This window comes from Mytilus californianus, unplaced genomic scaffold (genome assembly GCF_021869535.1).
Source record: "Mytilus californianus isolate M0D057914Y unplaced genomic scaffold, xbMytCali1.0.p SCAF_1, whole genome shotgun sequence".
NCBI classification, from domain to species: Eukaryota; Metazoa; Mollusca; class Bivalvia; order Mytilida; family Mytilidae; genus Mytilus; species Mytilus californianus.
Window position 1 is genome coordinate 3,304,620 of NW_026262581.1, and position 19,649 is coordinate 3,324,268.

General features: G+C 33.5%; 1 protein-coding gene and 1 long non-coding RNA gene across 2 annotated transcripts in view; one reads left to right on the forward strand and one right to left on the reverse strand.

The window, feature by feature from the left end:
• Positions 1-19,649, forward strand: part of LOC127730970 (uncharacterized) — a 64,191-nt gene that overhangs the window by 25,891 nt on the left and 18,651 nt on the right. Inside the window, exons 9-13 of the mRNA XM_052239656.1 lie at positions 2,037-2,167; positions 3,668-3,804; positions 5,879-7,377; positions 11,097-11,221; positions 11,641-11,757. Of these exons, the coding sequence (XP_052095616.1) occupies positions 2,037-2,167; positions 3,668-3,804; positions 5,879-7,377; positions 11,097-11,221; positions 11,641-11,757 (2,009 nt within the window). The remainder of the gene's footprint in view (positions 1-2,036; positions 2,168-3,667; positions 3,805-5,878; positions 7,378-11,096; positions 11,222-11,640; positions 11,758-19,649) is intronic.
• Positions 1-19,649, reverse strand: part of LOC127734675 (uncharacterized) — a 60,138-nt gene that overhangs the window by 21,811 nt on the left and 18,678 nt on the right. The window lies entirely within an intron of this gene.

A 19,649-nucleotide genomic window follows, 5' to 3' on the forward strand; every position in this document is an offset into this window, starting at 1 on the left:
GCATGCTTTCACAACACAAATTAACAAAAAACAGTTTAGAGTTTGTCTAAATTGAATGAAAAATCAAGCAATTCTGAATTAATTCAAATTCAAAGAATGAAGTTAAAACCAGTACATGCCATATTTATAGAACATGTTTGTTGTTGCTTAAAATAGTAGGTGACAGTAACTGTTGACTGATGTGAACTTTTCCTTAACTAGTACAGTTGCTGTAATATATTCATTGAAAGTCAACAGTGGCAGGGGCATTAAGTTTTACCCTTGTCCATCTGTCTGTGTGTCCATCAGTACTTCCTGACATTGGTTTTTGTTCTCCAACTAAGTTTGCCTCAACCAAATGTTAAGAAACTTATACACAATGCTTATTTCCACCAAACACAGATCAAGTTCATCCAGGCAAATAGTTATATTGCTTTTAGTTGGAAGAGAAATTTTTCATGCAAGCAGACAATAAAAATTATGGGATTACAACACTGTAAATTTGAAGAAAACATTTGAAATAGTTTATATTCATTGAGAAACAAGTTGGTGAAAGGGTGTTCAATGAAAACTGAAATGAGTGAAAGACGAGAAATTCACAAATTTACCTTCTATTGCACAATCTCTGTTGCAAACGTGTTCTGATTCTCATTTTGACTTTGATGCTGATCACATATATGATTATATTGGTAGTTAAAAATATTGAAATGATAGTTGTTAAAAATTGGAATGACGATGTTGTGCGAAAATTAGATGACAGCTGACTGTGCATGCTGTGCTAGACAGGTGACCGCTGATTCAAGTTAAATTAAATAGAGAAAACATTTGGGAGGGTCAAAAAGTGGCCGTCAAGGGCAGGTGACCTCTGAAACAAGGTGACCATTATAGCAGGATTGAGTATACAGAAATAATTTGTGTTTGTAAGTGTAATGTTCATCATTAACAATCCTTGTACATATTGAAATATACAATATTAGGTCAATGTCAGAAAAATATCAACTTTTTTAGTATGAGGCTTAGAAACTGAGGAAGTGCAAGGTTTACTGGGCCCTTTCAACTGTTCCTTGCAGAATACAAAAAAGTTGATATTTTTTTGCCATTGACATTGTTTATATACTGCAGCTGAAAATGGCTACAATTGTCGTTATGAAAATGTAAACACAAAAAAAACCTGTATTTCCATCCTTAAACGAACCCCAAATTGTGAAGAAAAGTAAAATGACATGAAATCGACATTCTACATAATCTCACTTTGTTACTATATTTGATAGATAAAGACAACAGGAAGTGTTCTAGCTGCTGTATAAAAATTAGGACAAGGATAGACCTTAGATAAATTTTTGGATCCTTATAATATTTAATAAATAAATTGCATGTCTGTCTTTCTAATATGTGAATGAAGTGGTTGAAAACAAGAAAATGTGAAGGTAGATTGAGTGTTTCATATTGTACAACTTTTATGAAAAATGTGCAATTATTGTATTGTATACGGTCATTTCAAATTTGTAAAACTTCATGGGTTTCATTATCTTTCATGTCTTTTCCATTTGTAGGTGGTACTTTTCAATATATAATTCCATGAATACCTTATATAAAAATTCCTGAATTCAGGCGGTTCTTATCAGTAGCACAGAAGGGTAAAGGTACCACTTACCGCATCCTAATGAATGGCCGGGAACATATTATAGATGGAAAAAATATATGGGTAAAAGTAGATGTGAGGTATACATCATTGAAATGGCAAGTAGACTGTCCCCCCTTTTTTCCCTCTTAAAATAAAAACCCCAAAAACATAAAAAAACTCAAAAATCAAACAACAACCAAAAAAAAAAAGATAAGATATCTAGATGGCAGCAAAAGTTTGTACCACAAGAAACTAATCCATTTATCAGGTAATTGTTTAACCATACCTTTTACCTTTGTCTGAAATTTGTATATGTCAGCTGCATATTAAATACCTGCTGTGCTGAGACTATTACGTTTCTTGTGAAAAGTATTATCATTTAAAACTTATTTTCAGATGTAAACAAATATCATCTTAATAATTATATTTGTAGGGACTTCATGGAGTCAGAAGGGAAATTGTTGAATATGGTAGAAAAAGTTGAGGAAGGAATGGTGTACTTAGCCCAATTTTCTCAAGATCAGCTTTATTATAGGGCAAAAATAACAGATGTTAATATGTCAGGTTTGTTGTAATAATTTTTTCACATATTCTTGATAAGCAATCTGTGGTCATTTTCAAATACATTCAAAAGGAGAGAATTTTCCTCTCTCTTATCATACCTGCCAACTTGCACTAATTTCGCTTGAACAACACAATTTTTACCGCTTTACCCAATTGCACGATTGTGATCATAAAAAGAAACAACCTAAAAAACTACACAAAAAATTTGTTAGTTTTTGATTTTGAACTTTTCCCAAGGAAGACAATTGTAATTAGCGATAATAAGCCTATCAAAATTATTATTTCCTGTGATCACTTTTTCATCTGACTAATAGAGGTCTAATTAACAAGCAAAGATGTGAAACTGTTTTGAACTTTTAGTGTCTTCACCTCTATGTATGTCACCATTGTAAACATTGTGATCAGTGATCTTCACTTTCAAGAATGCTCTTGCACCACCTAAAAAGAAAAGTTTGGATAAATTCAGATGTTGGTTGACAAATTCAATGATAGGGATATCACATAATTTCACATTCATGCCTTTTGCAAAGTCTGTAATAGAAAACTTTAAGTTGACATGTTGGCCTTAATGACTGTTCAAAGTATGCAAGGACTATTCAACTTGATCAGAAGTCATTCACAATTTGGAACACTATCTCGTGTAGTCTGTCAGTTACTTCTTTGAACGATCAGATGATAAGCAACTGGAGATGGTCAAGCAAGCATGTTCAGCTAATACAAAAGAACTGTTCAATAGACACTTGTATTGCTCTGAGTAAATTCAAATCAAGTTTGATACAGGATAAAGTGTGCTTACTAAATGATACAATTTCAGATACAGTGCTACCCTAAACATATTAAATAGTAGCTTATCCGGACATAACACTTATTGTAACTGATCCATACATTGTTAACAAATTAAAAGTATTGTCTTTTATTTTTCACAAGAAATTAGTCATGTTTGATAAATGTCCTTCTGAGTCCATATTTATAGATGGAAAAGGTCAACAGTCAGTAAATCCTACACAAGAAAACATATTGCTGGTATTTTAGCTACATGTACTAAATTTTTCTGGACAATAAGTACAAAAATCATGCAAAGGAAAAAAGGCTTAGTAGCCCATCATCAATATGTAATAAGAAAAAAGGACATATATGACACTACATATATTTCTAAAGGGAAAACAATGCAATCAAAAATGCATTGAAAATTGCAACCCTTAAGAATGTTTTTGCATACTAAAACTCCCATGGGGATTTTGAAAAGTTGACAGGTATGTACAGTTATCCTATAATATGATCAGTTAACATTTTTTACAAGTTTACACAACTGTTGATTATGCTTCATTTTAATAACAAAATTCTAGGAGAATAAGATAATATACATGAATGGATATGCTGTCTTTTATGAATTTCTTGTTCAAAGCATTGACTGCTCAGCGTCTTTTGGTGCAAAATATAAATGATGATATTAATAGATCCATTCATATCATTTACCTATTACATCTTATCCAATTTCAGATTGTTCTTCAACAGTTGTGGATGTTTATTACATTGATTATGGGAATGCTGAAAAGAGGGAATTATCTCATCTACGAGAGCTGCCTGTTCAATTTACATCTCTTCCTGCTCAGGCTGTATTTTGTGCATTGGCAAAGGTATAGGTTTCGCTATGCAGGTTCTAGCAGTTATATTATAGAGCATTTCTCTGGTCTTTTACCTGAAAAACTCATCTTTCCATTATTATATTCAGTTATATCTGTCCATTCGTCCTTCAGTTTGCACTTTTGTATTCGCTCCTGAATCTGAACCACTTGACAGAATTTTGGGAAACTTCCATAGAATCTTACTCGAATTATGTTCTTTTGGCACATTTTATTAGCTTAACTGAACCAAAAGGCCATGTGAGCTTTTGCCATCACTGTCCATCCGTCACAAATTGTTTCAGCTCTCTTTAATACCCTTTCGAGTTCAGGGATGAAACTTGGCATGATTATTCATCACTACTAGAAGGTGTAGTGTGTACATAGAAGAAAACTGCATGTTAACAAGAAAAAACATACACTGAAAGTAATGGTAAAAAAAAAGGTCTATTTAGCCAACCCTGTACTTTTAAACTAATTCCTTTCTCTAACTTTAAAACCACTTGGAGTTTAGGGATGAAACTTGGCATGATTATTCATTTCTAGTAGAGGGTGTAGTGTGTACATAGAAGAAAACTGCATGTTAATGATCATGGTAAAAGGTTAGTTGAACTTAGGGACCCTGTGCATATATATGTAGGACTCTAAAGTGCAATGGGGACTCTAAAACACGATGGTCTGTGCTATTTAATGGAACACACTAAAGTCTGATGCCTCAATACGCTAAAGTACATTTTTCCACTAAAGTGGGTTTGTTTGCGAAAGTATGGACGTTTACAACGTTAATAAAATAGCATTAAGACGCTACAAGCCGTTTGTACAAACAAAAATGGACATGCCGGTAAACGAGAATGTTTGTGCAGATGAAGGTTTTTTACTAGACACGAAAAGAGAAACAAGTGATTCCAATTTTGGTCGGTGCTAGAAGAGTTTTTAAGCAGAGGAGTTATTTCTCAAAAATCGTCGACAGTAACAGAAATGCAAACCTTTGATCCTGCTGTGTCGGCGGGGATAAACGTGTTTCTGACAGGATACTGGAAAAGAATACTTCTCATGAACTTAGAAATTGAAGATAGTAAGGGGAAGGTGTATACCATAAAAGAGAGCGAAAACAGCAAAATACACCAATAGTCAAAGTATTTAATTCGTCCAAATTTAATTTAGAAACTCCTTCCATGTTTTTAATCCCAAGTCATTTACTTGCTTGAAATAAAAGCTACTTTTTAACTTTCTAATTGAATTATTTTATAAAACAATTTTTTACAATATGGTTCGTCATTGTCTGTGAAAGAGATAGAAAACAATAAACAAAAAACAAATAAGAAGATGTGGTGTAATTGTTAACGAAACAACTACCCACCAAAGACCATATGCACTTAGCAACATTATGAACTTCAACGTGGAGCCTTGGCTTACGACGCAGAGTAGCTATATAGGATCACGAAATGACTAATGTAAAACAATTGAAAAGAGAAAGACAACAGCATGATTTATAAACAATACAATAGACGAAAAACTAATATGAACACAGCAAAAAACAAAAACCATTGCCTGAACCCCATTCTCTTTACACCATCGCACTTTTAAAAGCGTGTTAAACCAACGCACTTTAGCGTGTCATGTATACCATTGCACTTTAGCGTGTCATCTCATCGCACTTAAAAAAGACAAACAACCATCGCACTTTAGCGTCTGACACCATCGCACTTTAGCGTAGACCATTGCACTTTAGCGTGACCATCGCACTTTAGAGTCCTACATATATATATGTGTGTGTGTGGACAACTCTAATTGCATCACAATTCACTTATTTAGATGCTGAGGGCCCTCCATGGTGGTTCTCATCGCTATCTTCTAGTTGATTTTGGTTCTGTAACATGAGCCAGGTGTAGATGATTATCGTCAAAAAAGGTGATTTGAATGTACAAATTTCATTTTAGAAATAGGATAAAAGGGAATGGGGTTAGAGTCACTATAAAGATATATATTACGTTGGCTAATCATGGTTAAGAAAACATATTTTCTCAACATAGTTTTACGCTTTCACAGATAGTGAACATTGTGTAAATGATTTTTTTTTATTTTACAGATTGCTCCAAACAACAAATATGGTGTGTGGTCAGAACAAGATATTCTCACATTTTCACAATTAGCAAATTCCAAAAAGTTTTTCTGTACCTTAATCCAGCCAAGTCAGCATCCAGAAATTCCTAACATTGTAGATCTGTTCTTCAATTCTACCATCCCAGGTAACTGGACCCCAACTCCTGTATTTGTTCAAACAATATTGATAAATAGCAATATTGGAAGAATGGTAACAATTCAGGAACAGATGACATCCTTTATGATATTTTATAGACTCTCTCCCAAATCAAATCACTCTCCTCAGTCTTCAAACGAATTAAACCACCAATTTGGAGACTCGACAGGTATGAACATAAGAAAAATTGACATTGATAAACAAGAATCTCAGATTAAGAAACAAATCTCAATTGAAACAAATGACATATGTGTAGAAGATGAATCTCAGTCAAAAGGAACAGTAAATTGTAAGTTAGAAAACTGTGATAATATCTTACTAAATACAGGTCTGAATGATTCACAAGATTTTACAGGGCATGAACAGATTAATAGTGCATATTCAGGTGCAGAGTTTACAGATCAAATTAAGGCTGAAATTGAAGTAGAACAAACTGCATCAGTTACTGACAGAAATGTTAATTTGAAAAGTGATTCTGATAACCAGAAATTAGACACTGTAAAAAATAGTATAAGTGATAGCAAGGAATCCTGTAGAGTTGAAAAATTGAAACAAAATATATGTGAAAGCAAGGAATCTTCCAGAGATGTAGAAATGAAACAAGGTGCAGAAAATTGTGGAAGGGAAGAAAATATAACTGAAAATCAACCAGATATTTTAACAGTTTCCAATAGTATTAATTCTGATCAAATGAACAACAATGAAATAGATTGTGATGTGAGTGAGATGACTACATCTGATATACCATTACCTACAATAGATACATCATTAACCTGTTATATTGTGATGCTTTCTTTTGTCAAATCTCCATCACATTTCTTTGTTCATATTGTATCTGAAGTCACTGCAAACACTCTGAATGTCATGTCTAATAACATCAATACTCATCATAGTAAGTTGTCACGGAAACAGCTACAGAAACTGTCTAAAACTTTGACCCCAAATGTGAATGATGTATGTTGTGCACAATTTTTGGAAGACAATAAGTTTTACAGGGCCCAAATTTTGGAAATTATTCAGACACCTGCTTCACCACAGAAAGTATCTGAAAACGATTCAGAATCTTCAGTCTCTGGAAAGATCAAAGTGTTTTACATGGACTATGGAGATGTAGAATTAGTACCAAAGAGGAGGTTGTTTCCTCTACCCAAAGAATTACAGAACATTCCCTCCTTAGCTATTAAATGTTCTCTTGCTCATGTTATACCTGTAAAGAAAAGTAAGCATTGGTCAACTGATGCCAAAGGATGTTTCAATAAATTGACAGGAGAAGACAAAGTGTTAAAAATGATTATAGTAGATGGAAGTATGGAGGAGACATTGGGAAGGTAATGTACATTGTTGTGGTGGTTAATATTTCTTTTAATTGACTGTCCTGACATTGATTCTAATCATAATGTGAGTCGGCTGGTATCTTAATGTCTAATTGTTCATTAAGGTAATATCCAATTTCAATTATAAAAAGTAAAATAACAAAAGTACCGAACTCCAAGGAAAATTCAAAACAGAAAGCCCCTTATCAAGTGGCAAAATCAAAAGCTCAAACACATCAAACGAATGGAAAACAACTGTCAAATTCCTGACTTGGTACAGCCATTTCCTTATGTGGAAAATGGTGGATTAAACCTGGTTTTATAGCTAGCTAAACCTCTCACTTGTATGACAGTAGCATAAAATTCCATTATATTGACAACAATTTGTGCACAAACAAACAGATATAATAGGTAAAAATGTCAAACATAGGGGTACAGCAGTCAACATTATGATATAATCTCTATGACTATAAAACAAACAAATATGTCAACAAAGAAAAACAAAGTGGCATATAGACAAAGCACATAAGCAAAAATTAAAGACAAATATACAAAAATGACCATAGCACAATAACATAATAAAAGGGATGTATAAGTACTGAGCTACGCCAAAAGGATATAATCAAAAATGGACTAAACAGTAAAGGTTAATAATTTACGAAGACAAATAAAAGAACACTATAACACGTAATTGAGATGATAAACAACGTCAGTACCTAGAATCTATACTTCAAGACCATAATGTATTATTTGTGAAGTTGTTAGGGAATATTTATCAACAAGTTCTTGGTATCTTCCGTGGAACTTTTTATGCCCCCGCTGTAGCGGAGGGGGCATTAAGTTTTACCCTTGTCCGTCTGTACATCCGTCAGTATGTCTCAAAATTGGTTTCTGTTCTCTAACTTTAGTTTGCCTCAACCAAATGTTATGAAACTTATACACATTGCTTATTACCACAAAACACAGATCAAGTTTTAATTTTAGTGGCGTCACTTTTACCGTTCTAGGGGGCCTCGGTGACGGAGTGGTCTAAGTAGTTACTACTGTAATCACAAGCCAGTCAACACTGAGGTTGTGAGTTCGAACCCCGCTCCTGTGGGTGCACTCGACTCCAATCTTAATTGACCAGAATTGTCAGTTTTCCTAGTGAAAGTCTGTAGTTTCCTCCAGGCACTCCGGCTTCCTCCACCAATAAAAACTGACCGCCACCAAATAGCCCAAAAGAGGTGCTTAAAAGTGGCGTTAAAACACCAAAAATCAAATCAAATTTACCGTTCTAGAGTTATGCCCCTTTACAAATGGAAAAATTGCTGAATTTTTCGTTTCCATTCTCTAACTTTAGTTTGCCTCAACCTAATGTAATGAAACTAATACACAATGCTTATTACCACAAAACACAGATCAAGTGTGAATTTTAGTGGTGTCACTTTTACCGTTCTAGAGTTATGCCCCTTTACAAATGGAAAAATTGCTAAATTTTTCGATTCTGTTCTCTAACTTTAGTTTGCCTCATCCAAATGTTATGAAACTTATGCACAATGATAATTTCCACAAAACACAGATCAAGTTTGAATTTTAGTGGCGTCACTTTTACTGTTCTTGAGGTTTCCCTTTACAAATGAAAAAATTGCTGAATTTTTCGTTTCTGTTCTCTAACTTAAGTTTGCCTCAACTAAATGTTATGAAACTTATAAACAATGCTTATTGCCACAAAAATCAGATCAAGTACAAATTTGGGTAGTGTCACTTTTACAGTTCTTGAGTTATTTAGAAAAAGGACGAGACTTTCTTTGACATAAACCTGGTTCATCAACTTTCTGCTCAGACACTGAAAAGCTTTTAAAGATTACCTGATGAGCAGTTGTCTTTTACATGTTTTAGAAAGATATTTGGGAGTAGTGTATATGAGCATACTCACTAAGGTTCTCCAAGTTACTTTTGTTTGTTTGTGATATTAAGTGAAGGCAATATCACTTTTGTGTCCATGTTCCTGTTGACTAATCAACTTGGCTATCATTCTAAATAAAGATCATAGGGTGTTAGACAGTGAACGAAAAAGGAAAAAATTGGTGAAAAGAAATGAAATTGAAGAATTCTGATCAATTTTCAACTCTAAAAACATGTTTTTTGTTATATTTTCCAAGAAGACGAAATAAATTTTAAAGGGCAATAACTGCTCTTGTACATTTTAAAAAAAATTAATGGATGTTAAACAATGTCAATTTTCGTGAAACTTTGAATAAAAAGCAGGTGTCTACCTAACTCTTCAAATTTTGTAGCTAACCTTTTTTTTAAGCCCTGTCTAGGATAGAAATGGGTGCATGAATTATGTTTTTCAGTTTGCATGTCTGTCTGCCGGTATGAATTTTACTATAAAATTGTCAAATCAACTTGAAACTTGTAACACATGTTCATTATGATGTTAACCTTTTTAAAATGTATTTCAAATTATTTGACCCAAATCGGTGGTTCATTACACATGGAAATGTGAGAGTGAGCTCGAGGTGTGCTGTTTTCAGTATCAACAATAATTATTGTTGATTAGGTCACACAGGCAAAACATATATCTGTGTTAGCTGTTTTGTTTTTATGGACCCGCAACAAAGTGGTAGGGGCCATATAGTGTTACCCTTATCCATCATTTCGTCATTCTGTAACAAATAGTTATACAGACTTTTTCCAAAACACCTTCACATATTTAGATGATTTTTAGTATGTGAGTCTACTATAATGAGTTACAGATCTCTAAGTTTACGTTTGGTTCTGCTCTTCTGATTTGTGCTGAAACTACAGGCCTTGGAATGAAAAATTTCGTGAAAATATCTATTATACAGACTTTCATTCTCAAATTTCCATTTCTAAAAATGGCTTCAAGTTATTTTGCAGGCTGGGCCATCTTCTGACACATCTAGTTTTTTATATATATCCCAAAGGGATCAACCTATTTAGCATTTTGATTTTTTTTTTTTTTCACAAATTATTTGTTGTTGAAATTGCATTTACATTGTTTCCTTACTCCTTTAGCAGTTTTCAGACCAAATTCATTTTACTTTATAAGCAATTTATACATACACTAAATATGCCAAAGGTTTTTATAATATCAGATGTGTTTGTTTGTTTGTTTGTTTTTTTATTTATTTTTTCCATAAAATGACTGGCTGTAAAGCTATAAAAATTGGCACATAAATTATAAATAATAATTTAAGAAAGTGATAAAAGGCATCAAATATGGTTTACATACACAGCAAATGTACCAAAAAAATCATTTGTTAATCATTGAGTTTCATTTATGCAATGAAGCCAGTTGATTGGTATGGTTTCATGGAGGTTGTAATTTTTGGTAGGTAGTCAAGTAATGAACAGACCCTAGTTTCTTAGATTAGATTTTAGCCATTAAAGCAACATGTAAAAGTTTGTTCAAAGTGTAGTTTCTGTCTCAAACTATTGATTTTGATATTGATTGATTGATTGGTGGTGGTGGTCAGTTTTTATTGGTGGAGGCAGCTGGAATGCCTGGAGAGAACCTACGACATTCGGTAGGAAAACTGAAATCCTATCAGTTAAAATTGGAGTCAAGAGCACCTGCCACATGCGGGATTCGAACTCACAACCTCAGTGTTGACAGGCTAGTGATACAATAGTTTGACTACTTAGATCGAGGCCCCAATTTTGATAAACATTTTCAATGTGTTATTGATAATTATAATTATACAAATGTTTATTGTTTCTTTCAGTGTAAAAGTAGATCCATTGAAGGTAATACTGGTAGATAATGATGACAAAGAAGAAATCTGCATCAATGTTGACCTTATAAAACAAGGTTATGCTGAGCTTGATATTCAAGAAGATCTTAAAGCAGGTAACTCCATTGGATACCAAATAGTCAGCTATGAAAGGTCCAGGATGACAAAATGTTGAACAATTCAAAGGAGAAAACCCATGATATGATGCTTATCTGACATTTGTCATATGCCTTGACATTGCATTTCTGCTATTTATAAGACAACAATATTTGGTATGCAGATTTGTTGTGAGATTAATTGATTTATGTTCTAATTGTTAGAATTGAATTTGTATATGAGGTCTCTACCTCAGAAATTATATGTAATAGGTTGAAAATCTGTTTTTGTGAGAATATGCAAGTGTGCATCTGCATTTGCTTTGACTTTGACCATAGTTTAAGAGTTCAATGCCCTTCCAAATATTTCAGATATTGCAGCAGGTGAGACATCTTAGTGTGTCAGCTCTTGTTTTAATCAGTTGTTGAATATCTTACAGAAATTGGTGCATTAGATAAGTTTGGTTCATGGAATCCCATGATGGACGACTTTCTCTCAGCCAGAAACTCATACAAAGTAGATGTAGATGATGCTGGGGTGGCTACTGTTGGCTATAGTAAGTATTGGTGTGACCAAAACCATAAAGTAAATGTAGAATTAGATATTGATTGAGATATATAAAATGGGTGAGCTATTTACAAATGGGTGATTTTCCTGCAGGTTCTGATACTTAAATATTGTTAGACATGTAATCACATGCACCAATAAGGTAGATTTTCTTAGATCTATTTGATCTAATTTTAAAGATAAAAACACGTAAATTAAATGTAAAAAATCATTTACTCATAATCTGTATAACACTTTTTTGCATGCCGAATCAATTAATGAAATTGGCCTTCCTGTTGCTGCCTTTCAGCTGACATTCGTTTCAATCACTGACATGCTGAGCACATGCACACATCTCAAACAAAGATTGCTTGAAAACATATTCAAATGAGGTTATTTACTTACAGAACATTAATACATCAGCAATGATTTTGAGCTTATTTTGACAAATTGAACCAAACTGACAGCTTTATAGCAAAATATTATTTCAATATTTAGCTTTTAAAATGTTTGAAGCAAGAAAAAAACAAAACTTATATTTTAATTCTTGTCTAAATTATAGTTTATAAATATTATAAATCTAAGAAATTAAGTTAATAAAATCAAACTAGAAATTGTGAAAATTGAAAAATATGTACAGTTGTTGATTTTCATTATTTTTCCCAGGAGAGCTATTGTTCAAAATAGAAATGTTTGTCAATGTTTTATTGTTGAAATGTTACTTTCTTCTAGTCTTCATATTTCTTCCATGACCGAATATTCTCTTGTTATGGAAGGATGATGCTGGTATCACCAAATAATTCGCTGAACACCTGACAGTTTTGTATCCTCTGAAATACTCCACAAAATTTTAACCAAATTTGGATCACAAGAGCGAGTAATGCAAACTACTTGATTGAACCTCAAGTTTAATGGTGGTTTCAGACGAATAATATTATAAACCAATGAAAAGTATATGTTTCAATAGATAAGACTTGAGTGTTGATGATCAACAAAACCCATAAATATTGACGATCAACAAAACCCATAAATATTGACACCCCTTTGATAACAGTTGTAGTAAAACCACAAGAACAAGCTCTTTAGTTGGTAACATAATCTGGCTTATCAATGCTACTTAAAGGTTTAAAGATTTGGAATTTCGATAACAGTTTATATGGAAATTGATTAAACTTCACATTTTCTTGAGAAAAATCTTGTACTTGAATGAGATGAAGCCTTCTCAGTAGCATGTAAATATTATTTCTTTTCACTTGCATGACTAAACTCATTACAACACTAACAGAATTAATTAGTTTCTAAGAAGATTCTTTTCTCTGTACATAATCATTTTATCATGTAAGTTGCAAGTGTTTTATAGTAATTTTTCTTGAGGTGACCTTACTGACACAACATTATATAATTAATATTTGATCTCTGTAAAGAAGATTGAGTTTTAATCAGATGAAATAGGATTGGTGATTCTACAGTCACATTTTCAAGGCATATATATTGCATTTCAGTAAAACTATATAAACAAGGAAAAAAGGGACCCCATTATCATTTTACAATCACACTTGCTGTTAGTTGTAAAGTTGGAGGTAAAAGAAAAGGAAGTCTCGTCACATATTGATAATATTAATAATGAAACTTCAAATTGTGGACAATTGAGTTAGACTGAAAAGAATATTAAGGATGTTTTATTTATCTTAATGGTGGGAATTTTTGTGAAAGGTTCAAAAGTATTATCACAAATATGTTTCTACAAACAGCTGCAAACACTACTATGAGTTTGTCTGGCAGTTTGCCTAAGGATGCAATGATTCCGACAATCATCACCACATTAATAAATTGTGTAGGAGCACTAGCTTTATTATGTAATTTGTTAGGATTGTCAATTACAAAGTTTGTCTCTGGAAAGAGTAGTCCTATATTGATACTGATGAGGAACCTGCTGGTTGTTGATATGATAATGACAATTTACGGAATATTTAAATCATTTATTCTGCAGAGGAAAGATAATTTGTATATAAACTGTTTCCTGCCAGAAAGTCTGTTCATTGCTGCTTCATTAGGATCGTTTTTCTTCCTACTGTGGATGAATGCAGACCTATGTTGTCGACTGACTAAATCATGGACAAATGGAAGAAAAATCCATAAAGCAAATGTTAATACAGCCATCATGTTATTTTGGAACTTTTCTTTAGTTTTAGGTTTTCTGCCGATAATTGGTTGGAATGATTCCAAAGAAGTGGACAAGTGTAACCCTTTATCTTTTTACAATGATATATATTTGTCTGTAATAGCCTCGTTCTGGATGCTAGGAATCATCATTTCATTGATAAGCATGTTTATTTCTTACAAATGTATGAGTCATTTTGACAATAGTGAGAAATTCCTTCACAAGAGTATTCTTACTGTGTCTCGGCAAAAGAGAATGATTGTTTGTGTCCAGTTTGAATTAGGAACTTTATGTTTATGCTTTACTTCAGAAATCATCGTTGTTCATGTTATAGGTAATTTTACAAGAAATGGAAATACTGAATGGATAAACAAAATTGACTCGGTGCTGTTGTTTTGTGCAATTGCTTTTCAGTCGAGGTCTTTGCTTAATGCCATTTCACATTTTGTAATACTGTCACAAATGAAATACAAACCTAACGTCAGAAGAGAATGGACAAAACAAAAACTGGCCTTGAAGAAAACTTTCTCCATAGATTCAGCTGCTAGTAGTATCAGACAATTTAAAAACAGTCTTAGAAAGAGTCCAAGGATTTATGCAATTTATAACGAGGAAAACTTTGAGGAAGGGCCCTATATCAGGAAACAAGAACAGGATCACCGAAGTAGCATTACACCTTCTCATATAAGTTTTGATGAATTTTATACTAGTATGACAAATCTTCAAGGAAGTGTAACTTCATTATAGAAAGTAAAATGATTTTAAATTACTATTTGTATTGAAGTTAATCATTCAATTGTGTTTGGTGTAGTATGATTGGTATAAATTATGGGGCCAAAGGTCAAGGTCACAGCAGTTATCAATAGTCTGAAATTTGGCAAAATTTTGGTTTCGGAAACAAGTACCTTCTTGCAGCACAGTTGCTCGCTGGGAATCATTCTACCCAAGGACTATTAGAGACTGGAATACCCTACCCACTAATACTGCCATGGCTAAGAGTCTTGAATCATTCAAGACTCAGTTATCTGATTAATATTAATCAGTTTGTTTTTTCTTGCACATTTCAATCTGTACAGCACCGTTTGCTTGTTTTGAAATATTTTAGAAATTCCTTTGTAAATAAGCGTATGCGCACAGGGTAGCTTGACCAAAAGTGGCAGAATAATCATAAATGTTGCGGCCACCAAAAGGCAGAAGCAGAAGCAGAAACATGTATTATCTTTTTATAAAGCTTTTTCTTATAATACCCCACTCTTATATTGCATTCACCATGTTTACCTTATCCTTATGTCTGTTAGTTCAACAAATATTTCTGTCACAGTTTTCTCAGCTACCACTTAACAGAATGATTTCAAATTTGGTCTGACTTAACAGTGACCAGTTGTCATATGTGAGCATTTTTCAGATCTGTCAGACACCTACTTCCTCTTTGCCTATACCTTGAATTTTTATATGCCCATCTAAGACAGGAATGTATTATCAGTGATTATTGTGTACCTAAGTAGTCTGTCCAATTAAATTTTGGTTGCAATTTTCTCAGGAACTACAAATATGAGCTTCCTGAAATGTGGTAAAAGCTTCATTTTATCATTCTACACGTATACTGTATGATTAGATAGAAGATAAAAGGATATGGAGTAAATGTACATGGGACAAAATCACACACAATACATAGAAAACAGAGAAAATTATCAATGAACAGGGCTTTTATTCCTGTTCTTCATCTTGACAGTTGATGTAGGGTCTTCAACAATGAACGAATCATTCATACCCTACAACAAGGTCAAGATGGCCCCTAGCGTCGACTTAAGCGGTATTATTGATAAAAGTACACCACAGTTCACCTTCTTGCTCCCCACCTGCCTTGGAGTGCCAACTTGTGCAATGCTTGTGTAGGACAGTTCTCCAGTCGAAAGCACCAGGGATACAAGAAAAGTGCAGTAATTTTGAAAGACATCGATCGCCGCTAAGTAAATATGCTTTGAAGTTACACATGTCGGGAGTGGTCAGTGAATATATAATGCATGTTCAGATTCATCTCTCATTCATTTCTAGTTTACCGAATGCTTATATATTCACACAAATACACATAATGGTCATATATAAAATTTCATGTCATTTTTCTCAGCGCTTTTCAAATCAAGGCTTTAAGAAATTTTTAATTAGTCCCCTACCGACGAAGAATTTGAAGGCGACTTTAGGTTTGCACTCTCTGCACGTTTGCACATCCATCTGTCTGTCTCTCTGTCCGTCTGTCTGTCTGTCTGTCCATCTGTCAGTCTGGCAAATCAGTTTTCCAGACTTTTTTTCTTCGTGCTTGAAGATATTGATTTGATATTTGGTTTATTGATTTATCATGACAAGTTGCAGGTCAAGAACAATTTTCACGATTTTAGCTTTTCTCTTTGTTCAATTAAAGCCCTTTCCCTAGAATTAAATTTGATGAAATACTTATTAATTAGTAGATTTCAGTTCAAAGGGAAATAACTCATTTTTTAAAAGACAAAATGACATTTTGGATTTTTTTCCTTTTCTTTGGTAAATTGTTTGAAGAATTTAGTGGTAGGTTTGTTTGTCATTCTTGAAGATATTGATTTGATAATTAGTATATAGTTTTATCATGACAAGTTACAGATCAAGTTGGAATTTTGTTCCAGTCTGAAAATTTTGTGCAGTTATGGTCTTTGGACATAGAAAATTCACTTAAATAATCAGTTTTCAACAGTTTTTTTCGTCATGCTTGAAGATTTTGACTTGATAGTTTTATGTAGCTTGCCATGCTTTTTAAATAATTTCAATTTAACTGTTGAGAGTGGAGACATATCGTAATACACGAGTTATAGTGGTGGAATCTGTTTCTTTAATGATTTTAAGACGATATCTAAACAAAGTTTATTCTTCCCAGAGCTCCAGATAAGAATTCACAAATTGGGGTTTTTACCCACCATTTTTTATTTAATTGAGTGAAATAGTTTTTCAAATTGCATTAATAATTCCAATTCACCCCTCAAGCAAATATCAAATTGGGTTTTTCACCACCAAGCTCCTTAACGTATTGGGTTTTTTCATCAACACGATATTGAATTTAGGCATGTTATAATCACATTTTATCAAACAGAGATGTTTATCCATCTTAAATATGTTTCTTTTATATGTGATAGCTGTTTTATTTGGTTTATACACTGACGAGCAATTGTACGTTTACTTTGTGTCCGGTTTCAACACAAAGTTTTGTATTTTCCATAACTTATATTTACTGGTGGCACTAATAGGACAGTACCTAATTATCTTTCTAGAGCACATATGACCACCATTCAGTTTATTTGGGGTAGGTGTGGCTAATAGTTTTTAGATTTTTATGTAATATTTGTGAACATCAAGTGCTGTAAGATAGTGTTGCCAGTCCCTATCACCTGTTTGCCAGACCTACTTAAAAAAAAACAAGTAGCTCCCAGATTTAAAATATATACCTCAAAACCTTGACCAGGTTTATAGGGTGGTTTAATGACTGAGACCACATTCAATTTACAAATAATCCTGCAACATCAAATAGATAAATGACAATGTTGTACTGCACTTGCCAATAAGACAACTACATGTATCTTAGGCATACAGAACAATAGACCAACAACAAAGAAAGTGGCAAGCTACATTTACATCAAAACTAATATGTGTGTTCACTCATCAACTAAAATGAAATATATATTATATAAACTCTTGAACTAAAAACACACAATGTTTTTGTTTAATTTTATTTACATAAATCTGGGTTTACTTGTCCCTTATTAGAACTTTTGGTTTCCGATGCTGACTTCATATAAGTGATTTGGCCTTTCATGTTCCAACTGATTTTGTTCTGACTATTTCTAACCTTGTTCTCATTAAGGCACGCAAACACGCCCTGGACGCGCCATTGCACGACCCCGTGCGTTCAAGGTACGCTTCCTGATAACACTAGCTGAGTCTTGTTATCATAATTCCTCAGCTCTCAAAAAGAAGCTAAAAACATGCTTCTATTCAATATTTTTACCGGAAATTTACTTTCGTTTTAATTCATTGCTTAGTGTAATGTTAAATCCCGAGCAATACGAAAAGAATTATGACGACATGACTAACCCTAATTGGATAAAGACAGAGAAGATCGAAATGTTTTCATCACCATGTGTACCTTTAAGCAACAGGGACCCTTTCAACGCTCTATTTTTAGAATGAAAGGACATTTTCGATTTTCAATATTACAAAAATAGATTTACACGACGACTGTAAAAAAGATGAGGGTAAATAACGCACACGATAGCACCTAAAAATGTTAAGAACTCATGGTTTTGACAAATTATTGGGTTTTCCTTTGCATGAATTGGGTTTTAGAATGTTGCAATGGGATCACGCAAATACACAGCTTATCTGGAGCTCTGTCTTCCTTTTCAAAGATTTGCAGAAAGTTGTGTTCTTTATATGTGAAGTCATCACCTTTTTAGCTCACCTGGCCCAAGTGAGCTTTTCTCATCACTTGGCGTGCGTCGTCGTCGTCTATCGTTGTCGTTGTTAACTTTTTATACGACTGCAAAAAAATTTTTGTGGTCGTATATTGGTATGACGTTGGCGTCGTCGTCGTCATCGTCCGAAGACACATTGGTTTTCACACTCTAACTTTAGTTTAATGAATGGATCTCTATGAAATTTTACCACAAGGTTCAATACCACAAAAGGAAGGTTGGGATTGATTTTGAGGGTTATGGTACCAACAGTTAAGGAATTAGGGGCCAAAAAGGGGCCAAAATAAGCATTTTTGTAACTTCCAGACATAACTTGTGTGTTAGTGTATGGATCTGACTGACATTGTACCACAAGGTTCCATATCACAAAAGGAATGCTGGGATTGATTTTGGGGGTAATTGCCTCAAAATTTTAGAAATTAGGGGCAAAAAAAGGGGCAAAAAACAAGGATTTTTCTAGTTTCACGACATTTACTTGTGTGTAAGTGTATGGATCTTTCTGAAATTGTACTTAAAGGTTCCATATCACAAAGGGAAAGCTGGAATTGAGTTTGGGGGTAATTGCTCAAAACGTTTAGGAATAAGGGGCCAAAAGGGGGCCAAAAATAAGCATTTTTCTAGTTTCCAGACAATAACTTGTGTTCAAGTGTATGGATCTCTCTGAAATTGTACAACAAGGTACCATACCACTAAAGGAAAGGCTGGGATTGAGTTTGGGGGTAATTGCCTCAAAATTTTAGAAATTAGGGGCCAAAAAGGGGCTAAAAAACTAGCATTTTTCTAGTTTCAGGACAATAACTTGTGTGTAAGTGTATGGATCTTTCTGAAATTGTACTACAAGGTTCCATATCACAAAGAGAAAGCTGGAATTGAGTTTTGGGATAATTGCCCAAAACGTTTAGGAATAAGGGGCAAAAAAAAAGCATTTTTCTAGTTTCTCGACAATGACTTGTGTTCAAGTGTATGGATCTCTCTGAAATTGTACTGCAAGGTACTATACCACAAAGGGAAGGCTGGGATTGATTTTGAGGTTTATATATAAAAACAAATAATAATGATATGGTTTGAGTAGGTAAATTAAAATTTTTTTAAGTTCTTAGACCACATTCATTCTGTGTCAGAAACCTATGCTGTGTCAAATATTTAATCACAATCCAAATTCAGAGCTGTATCAAGCTTGAATGTTGTGTCCATACCTGCCCCAACAGTTCAGGGTTCGACCTCTGCGGTCGTATCAAGCTGCGC